We start from the raw sequence: 8844 nt of genomic DNA, 5'->3' as shown, positions 1-8844 counted from the left end.
AGACTTCATAAATTATCAATCAGAACGGGACGTATGGGACCATTATTATCATTTGTATAATGTGCAGAAGAAAGATGACTCATAAAGATATTCTAGTAGGGTACTGAGAATGCTGGGCCTGAATTGACTAGAGGTGGAAAAGGGAGTGGAGCCACTCGTGTGCCCCAGAGTCAGCCCTGCTGCCTCAGCCTCCGCAGCTTACCTTTGTCGTTGGGGGTGGATGCCAGCTCCTCGGCGGCACCCCGGTGTTCCTCATGACTGGCCGGGCCACAAGGCTGGGGGGATGCCAAGGACATGGAAGGAGAGCTGGCAAGGTTGCCAGGCTCCAGGAGGAGGAGGGGATGATCACAGCTGCCACTCTGGGGAGGAGCTGGGGCCCGGTGCCCATCAGGGATCTCAAGGATCTGATGGGGAAGGACGGTAAAGACTCTCAGCCTTGAGTATTTCAGGCCTGCAGCAGCACAGTGACCCTGAGGGTATTCCCCTTGCTGCTGTCATTCTCTATCCGTAACATACAACCACAGAACACCATTTCCTCCAGCCATTTATTTCCCTGGCCACCCCTCAATCTAGAAGAAACTCCCTCCTGTTTCTTCCATAGCACTTTGCTCTTATCCCTAATAGCACTCACAGTCCAATGTATAATTACATATTCACCTGTAGGGCTTGATCAATGTGTTGTCCCCACAAGACTATAAGCCTCATGAGGGCAGGGACCTTCTGTGCCCTGGGCTCTAGGAACACAAAGATGATAATGTATGCTGGAGGGCACAATAGCGGCAAACCACCAGGAGCCTGTAAGTGCTGTAACCATTGCAGAACAAGTATGCTGATGATTAGCATGTATTACATACCTCCTCATCCCCTTTTAAAAACACTCAATGGTACTTGAACCTGTAGCTCACCAAATTATGTGCATGTGTTTGGGTATATGTGAAATCCTGCATACATGCGAATTCAAAATCAACTAGTAGGTAAATCATAAACTGAGAAGTGTGCCCATTAGAATCATATTAATACTGGCCAACTGGCATTCCCCAATTAAACTGTGTCAATACAAAAGTGTGCCTGAGGCTGGCTGGGCACGGTGGCTCATGCCTGTAATCCCAGGACTTTGGGAGGCTGAGGTGGGCGGATCACGAGGTCGGGAGATAGACACCATTCTGGCTAACACAGTGAAACCCCATCTCTACTCAAAAATACAAAAAAAAATTAGCCAGGCATCATGGTGGGCGCCTGTAGTTCCAGCTACTCAGGAGGCTGAGGCAGGAGAAAGGCGTGAACCCGGGAGGCGGAGCTTGCAGTGAGCCCAGATCGCACCATTGCACTCCAGCCTGGGCGACAAAGCGAGACTCTGTCTCAAAAAAAAAAAAAAAGTGCCTGAGACCAGCACGGGGGCTCCCCCAGCTACTGGGGAGGCTGAGATAGAGAACTGCTTGAACCTGGGAGGCAGAGGTTGCAGTGAGCTGAGATCACGCCATTGCACCCCAGCCTGGGCAACAAGAGTGAATCCCAGCACTTTGGGAGGCTGAGGTGGGCGGATCACGAGGTCAGGAGATCGAGGCCATCCTGGCCAACATGGTGAAACCCCGTACTAAAATACAAAAAATTAGCCGGGTGTGGTGGCACATGCCTGTAGTCCCAGCTACTTGGGAGGCTGAGGTGGGGGAATTGCTTGAACCCGGGAGGCGGAGATTGCAGTGAGCCAAGATCGCGCCACTGCACTCCAGCCTAGCGACCAGAGTGAGACTATGTCTCAAAAAAAAAAAAAAAAAAAAAAAAAAAAGGGCTGGGCATAGTGGCTTACGCCTGTAATCCCCCGGCACTTTGGGAGGCTGAGGTGGGTGGATCATGAGGTCAGGAGTTTAAGACCAGCCTGGCAAAGATGATGAAACCCCATCTCTATTAAAAATACAAAAATGGCCGGGCGCGGTGGCTCAAGCCTGTAATCCCAGCACTTTGGGAGGCCGAGACGGGCGGATCACGAGGTCAGGAGATCGAGACCATCCTGGCTAACCCAGTGAAACCCCGTCTCTACTAAAAAATACAAAAACTTAGCCGGGCGAGGTGGCGGGCGCCTGTAGTCCCAGCTACGCGGGAGGCTGAGGCAGGAGAATGGCGTGAACCCGGGAGGCGGAGCTTGCAGTGAGCTGAGATCCGGCCACTGCACTCCAGCCTGGGTGACAGAGCGAGACTCCGTCTCAAAAAAAAAAAAAAAAAAAAAAAAATTAGCCAGGTGTGGTGGCAAGTGCCTGTAATCCCAGCTACTGGGGAGGCTGAGGCAGACAACTGCTTGAACCCGGGAGGCAGAGGTTGCAGTGAGCTGAGATCATACCATTGCACCCCAGCCTGGGCAACAAGAGTGAAACTCCATCTCAAAAAGAAAAAAAAAATGCCTGAGACTTCAGCAAAGGTAGCACATATTCTGCCTGGGAGTGGAGTCAGGGAGATGGCTGCGTAGGAGCACGCGTGTTACCAGGTAGAGATGGAGAAGGGGCAGGGAGCAGCAGGCACTGAGATGCCCATGCTGGTGCTGAGCACATGGGGAACAGTGAGAGCTGGCAGTTTGGCTGAAGATGACCCCTGCCTGTTCCTCCCAGCGGTGGGGGGGGCCCCTCTCTTTGTACTCACCACCACAAAGCCTGTCCTAGTGACACAGGTAAGGCCATTTGAGACTAATAAACTCCATTTGCATTCCTTTTGCAGGCTGGTGTTTGTATGCTGCTGTTTGCATAGCCATAGCCTGTGAGGCCCCAGAGAGCAGGACTCCCAGTTCCCCTCACCCAGGCCAAGTGAGGCACGGACTGTGGGTGCACTCAGGGTGCAGCCGCCACTCACCCTCAGCAGCTCTTCTTCTCCTTGCTCCTTCACAAACACCTCCTCCAGCTCTTGGTTGAGCCCTTCCAGGCTCCTGTGCAGGCAGGGGCTGAGTCGCAAGACAGGGGACCCTGAGGGGAAGCTGGGAGGGGACGCCTGAGGAGGAGGCAAATGACGAAATCACACACAGCCCCACCAGGCCTAGACAGTCATTCATTCTGACCAGGGGTAGTGGTCATGTCTACACAGCAGAATTGAGTGAATGAAGGGTGATTTGGGGACAGTTACAATTGCAATAGGTCCACTCAGCGTAGTTTTCTCCAAAAGTTTGAGCTTTGCAGAGTCTATTGTGTGCTGTGGAGTCGTTGCGTCTATCATATGGGGATGTGGGTAGAAGAGAGAGGGAGATTCAGAACTGTAAGAAGCCCTTCCAATATCACACAGCAAGACCAAGTTTGGACTAAAACTTCACAAGCATGCAGTGTGGTAGGGGGCTTGGCAGCTCCAAGATCCAGGAAAACTCTGCCCACATCGGGAGCCTGCATGGAGGAGAACAAAGGGGAGAGGGCTGGGGAGAAAACATACCCTCAGTGCTCCCCGCACTGCGTGGTCCCCTGGGAGTGGGGAACCTCGCTCCTTCTCTTTCCCACTGCGGCTCAGCTTTGTCCTCTGCAGTTGTTGCTTCAACTTGGAAATCTAGCAGCCCAGAAAGAGGAAGACAGAGGCAGATTAAGGAAAGCCAAAGTGCACTGGGTCCCTCTTCCAAGGAGTGGCTCCTGCCAGAGGCCCATGAAGATATATACAAGGAGGATGGAAGTTAATCTTCCATCTCAAAATAGCTCAGTGGTGTTAAAACTATGATGATCTGTTCCTCAGATGAGTTGGATACCTCACTTAACTAGATGGATTGGATTCCAAAAAATTAAAAATATACAACATGGAAACCATTTTGTCTTTTACAGATTCCAAAGACATGAACTACCCCTCTTTTTTTTTTTTTTGAGACTGAGTCTTGCTCTGTCACCCAGGCTGGAGTGCAGTGGCGCGATCTCGGCTCACTGCCACCTCCATCAGATTCAAGCAATTCTCTGCCTCAGCCTCCCGAGTAGCTGGGATTACAGGTGCCCACCACCACCCCCAGCTAATTTTTGTATTTTTAATAGAGATGGGGTTTCACCATCTTGGCCAGGCTGCTCTTGAACTCCTGACCTCGTGATCCACCCGCCTCAGCCTCCCAAAGTTCTGGGATTACAGGCATGAGCCATCGTGCCCGGCCCTACCCATCTATAAATAGCAATGGAAGATGATGTTTCTGAATGCTAAGGGCAGTTCACTCCTCAGAGTACATTCACATCTCAAAGGCCCTGAGACCAAGAAGGATGGGGATATTCTCCCCTGTTTAAAGCAGACTACACTAGGAACAGGGATAGACACTCAAGAAGAGAATACTGGATTTCGTCTTGACTTTCATATCCTGAGACTATTACAGATTATCATCAACAATTTTGAATATTATCCCATCACATGTGCAATTCTGGACCTTCTTGCCCTCAACTGTTAAATGCTCAGGGGATGAAGAGCTATTTAAATATAAGCCCAAACTAAATGGAATTCAGAGAGTAGATCTGCTGCCCACAGCCATAAAATTTATGACTAGATCCAAGAAGAAAGAACTTTCCGATATGCTATTGTGGGTCACTCATACCACATCTCCCCATTCTTAGTGCGAATAACTTACTCTGACCATTGAAAAGTTTAAATATTTTTTATTTCCCCGTCTTAAGCTCTCAACGTATTCACTTCATATTTTCTCACTGTTCTCAGCAACAGAGGGCAGCAGCAACTTCTTCTTGTAAAGGGGTGCAGGGTGAGTCCTATCGAGTTGACCTTCTCAGAAGGTGCCACAGAGCATGTCAGGAGGAGCTGATGGGGACCCCTGGAATATTCCAGCCTACGGCTTTCTCCCCTTAACCTCAATGACTTGAGCACTCCTGAGGGAGAGGGAGGGCCAGGAAAAAGTGTTTGGGAACATTTCATTATTTTTCTCTTCTTTTGAAAAGAAGGCTAGGGCTGGGCACGGTGGCTCATGCCTGTAATCCCAGCACTTTGGGATGCTGAGGGAGGCAGATCACATGAGGTCAGGAGTTCAGCACCACCCTGGCCAACATGGTGAAACCCGTCTCTACTAAAAAAAAAAACAAAAAAACCCCAAAAATTAGCTGGGTGTGGTGGTGGGTGCCTGCAATCTAAGCTACTTGGGAGGCTGAAGCAGGAGAATCGCTTGAACCCAGGAGGCAGAAGTTGCAGTGAGCTGAGATCATGCCACTGTACTCCAGCCCGGCCAACACAGTGAGACTCTGCTTCCAAAAAAAAAAAAAAAAAAGATGAATAGTTAAGAAGTAAATGAGACTGGGAGCTCCTAATTCCCAGGAACTCCCTCCCTGTCTTCCTCCAGTCTCTGAGCTGCTTATCTGGATCCAACCCCAAAGTAAAGCGAGAACAATGGTGGCTCCAGCCCTGTGCTTGCTGCTGAAAGGCACTAGCAGCCTCTGGCCAAGCCCCTTCCTAGCAGAAGGGTCTGGGCTCCTAAGACCTGGCCACTTGGAGAGTGGAAGTCAGCTAGGAAGGAGCCATCTCATCAGGAAAAGGCCAGGTCAAGACAGGAGAGGTGAGCAGTGTGACTCCACTGTGGAGGAGATGCATCACATGGTACTAGGGGATCAAGAAGAAGCCGCTACCCTAGGCAGGGAGTCAAAGTGGGTAGCTACCTCTTTTCGGTGGTCTGTGCTGCCCCAGGATGCTGAGCGCTTGTGTGCACAGGAGCTGGCACGCTCACCTTCTAGCTCTTGCCAAGACAGGGGCGTCTGCAGGGAGAGAAACACAGTGAGACAGAGCAGCTTCTTCGGCAGGCACTGGGGAACAGGCACACTGTTTTCTGGGTAGAGGTGATGGCCCTTTGAGCCCTTCTCTCCTCTGCTCATCAACCTCTGAACACTCTCAGTCGGTGTTCTTCTTCAGGCCTCTCCACCTGCACTGCCTCCTTCCCAGTTCACATCCTCCAGCAAACGTTCCCTGATGACCCAACAGGGCCAACCTCCTCTTTACTCTTTTCTGAATACTATACATGTATGATATCCCAGTTATTCCAGCTGATCCTCAGTGGTGAGGACAAGTATTGCCACTCCTATCCCAACCAGCTCCAAGAGAATATAGGCTCAGGCTCAGGGAATCACTGGCACTCTTTATTCTCTCGCCCTCTACATGTCTAGCACAGGCCCAGGTTCCTGGGAGCTCAATAAAAACAAGTTAATATATAGGAGTGCATTAAGGGATTATTAACTGGCAAAACAGGAAAAAGGTCAACATAGGTCCCTTGACCAAAGCAGGGGACTCCTATATAGTGCAGTGCCTCATTTTTCCCTGCACATGGAGTAAGTGTTGCTCCCCCGACCCCCACCCCGGCTGCAAATAAGCAGGAAGGAGACATTTTCAGAAAGGAGAGAGCCACAGTTCTGAATCCATCCCTGATTCCTGATCCCTCTTGGCCTTATCACTCCTTTTCCTCCTGGGCCTGCCCAGCCCTCATAAAAACAGGGCCCTCAGTCTGCATCTCCTCTCCCTTGCTGCACCGAAGACAGAATGTCCAAGATGGAGGCAGGGAGAGCTGCACGACTACTTCCTGAGCCCCCACCCAAGGGAGGAAGCTGTTGGCTCTAAGCATGAGACCAAAGAGGCCCAGATCCCTCCCCACCACCAGTATCCCTACTTCCATTCCAAGGGAGGGGCCCAAGGGGGGAACGCTCCAGTGGAACCAGTTCCTCTCTAACTTCTGTGCACAAGCACAGGCTGCCAAAAACATGAGGGCCTGGGAACTGTCTCCTCCAAGAGATCTGCTGACCTCCCCCGAGAGGTTGTTGCAAACAGAAAAGGGGGAGGACGGGGAAAAAAAACCCAACTACTCGCCACCCAACAGCTGCTAAGAGGAGCTCGGCGGGGGAGTCTGAGCAAGCTTGTGAGAGCAGACGGCCGTATGTGACAGCTGCAGTGGAGAGGGGCCACTGGGGATTGGGGCTCCCTGGCTCTTCCTTCTCCCAGCTGCTCATGGATCAGCACCTTTACTGGGCCATGCAACATAGCCAGGGAGAGACAACTGCCCTAACTTTCTTGTTCTGATGAGCATCACGAGTAAGTAGGTAACAGAGGAATTGACAAACGCTAAATAAAGCATCCAGAGATCCATCTCCCCACAATTCCTTTCTTTAGGAAAAGGGCAGACGGCATATCCTTCAGGCCCAAATCTTCAGCACAAACCCTAAAGCCCTCAAGATGAAGCTGGCTCTGTCAGTATATGGAAAGCTACTTCCAAATGCCCGTGTCTCTCTAAACCAGGGTGCTACCAGACAAAGCCTCAGAAAAGGCTGGTGCATGCACTGAAAAGTGAGGAGGAAGCCCATCTCTCCCAGCCACCTCCACCCAGCAGACACACAAAGGATCCTCCCCTCAAGGCTCCAGGACCAACTCTAACGATCACTACCTCTGCTAATCAAAGCTGAGCCCCGCACTCCCCACGCAAAGCTGTTGTCCCTGGAAGGTGGCAGAGGCTATAGAGGGATGACAAAAGCTAAAGGGACAATTCTGCCCATTTCCCTTCCTCAGGGAAGATACTATACTCATAGGTGGGTGATAACAGAGAGGAAAAAACAGCCACGTTCAGGCTGCCATGGGTACTACTAACATCTCTTGCAAACTCTTCAAGTACCTCTTCTGGGATATGCGAGAGGGTGGAAAGAGAAATGCAGGCTAGCACAGGACTTTAAAAGATGTGAGGCTGCGGGTGGTGGCTCATGCCTGTAATCCCAACACTTTGGGAGACTGAGGCGGATGGATCACTTGAGGTCAAGGGTTCGAGACCAGCTTGGCAAACATGGTGAAACCCCGTCTCTACTAAAAATAGAAAAATTAGCTGGGTGCCTGTAATCCCAGCTATTCAGGTGGCTGAGGCACGAGAACTGCTTGAACTCAGGAGGTGGAGGTTGCAGTGAGCTGAGATTGTGCCACTGCACTCCAGCCTGGGCGACACAGCAAGACTGTCTCAAGAAAAAAAAAAAGAAAAAGAAAGGGATGTGAAAATCATAGCAGCTAGGGTCATCTCCTCTCTCAATGCAGGTGACCCCCACCTCTCTCCGCTCAGCAACGTCTTCCACCAACCACTGCGTTCTTTGTGTAAACTATACTACTAAGGCCATTGCTTTGTGTCAACACCCAACACTTGGCCATAGAATTCACCAGCTGACCCTTCATCCCACGGGCTCTCCATCCTTGGCTCTCTGTCCTCCCAAGCAAACCCATCTCCCTCTCCTTTTTCTTACCTCCAACCTCCAAGCCTGGTTTCCCAATCTAAGACGGCCTGCCTGGCCAACTATTCCCATTCTTCTTGTCAGGGAGCCTTTCCTAACTTGTCTGCCTTGGGCTGACTGCTCTTCTGCTCTGTGTCTCCTCCTTGCAGATGGGCTCTGAGTGTACATCATTCATGCAATCAACAAATAGTGGCTGAATGTACACTGTGTGCCCAGTACTGTTTCAGGCACTGGCCATACAACCATGTATAAAACAACACAAACACTTGTCCCTTCTGAGTTTATTTTCTCATTGGGGAGAAAGTTTAAACAGTGGTAAGTGCCAAGGAGAAAAATACAGCAAAGAAAAGTGATAGGAATGCTGGGTGGGGGATACAATTGGAAATGTCAGGGAGGCCCCCAATGAAAAACTAACATCTGCATAAAAACACGAAGGAGATGAGGGAGTGAGTCACGTGGGTATCTGAGGTAAGAGTAATCCAGACAGAGGGAACAGCCAGTGCAAAGGCCCTGTGGCGGCAATGAGCCTGGCATGTTTGAGAATGATAAAGAGGCCAGTGTGGCTGGAGCAGAGTGTGTCAGGAGATGCAGTGACAGGTTAAAAAATGGCTCCTCAAAGATGAGGAACCTATAAATGTTACCTTGTATAGTAAAAGTTTTGCAGATGTAT

At 50.6% G+C, this 8844-nt stretch overlaps 1 protein-coding gene across 13 annotated transcripts in view; it reads right to left on the bottom strand.

Moving 5' to 3' along the window:
- FAM117A (family with sequence similarity 117 member A) overlaps positions 1 to 8844 on the bottom strand; it is an 81937-nt gene that overhangs the window by 7021 nt on the left and 66072 nt on the right. For 6 of the 13 annotated variants that reach the window (XM_077971239.1, XM_077971241.1, XM_001094993.5 and 3 more), the window contains 4 exons: positions 5586 to 5681; positions 3403 to 3513; positions 2839 to 2973; positions 203 to 404 (listed from right to left, as the gene is read on the bottom strand). In XM_077971239.1, the coding sequence (XP_077827365.1) occupies positions 203 to 296 (94 nt within the window). In that variant the 5' untranslated portion in view covers positions 297 to 404; positions 2839 to 2973; positions 3403 to 3513; positions 5586 to 5681. Of the gene's footprint in view, positions 1 to 202; positions 405 to 657; positions 805 to 2838; positions 2974 to 3402; positions 3514 to 5585; positions 5682 to 8844 lie in introns of all 13 variants that reach the window. The other 7 variants (XM_077971236.1, XM_015119331.3, XM_077971235.1 and 4 more) reach the window with 3 other exon arrangements.

Source organism: Macaca mulatta, chromosome 16 (genome assembly GCF_049350105.2).
Source record: "Macaca mulatta isolate MMU2019108-1 chromosome 16, T2T-MMU8v2.0, whole genome shotgun sequence".
Classification (NCBI taxonomy): domain Eukaryota; kingdom Metazoa; phylum Chordata; class Mammalia; order Primates; family Cercopithecidae; genus Macaca; species Macaca mulatta.
This window is presented reverse-complemented; position numbering and strand designations above follow the sequence as displayed.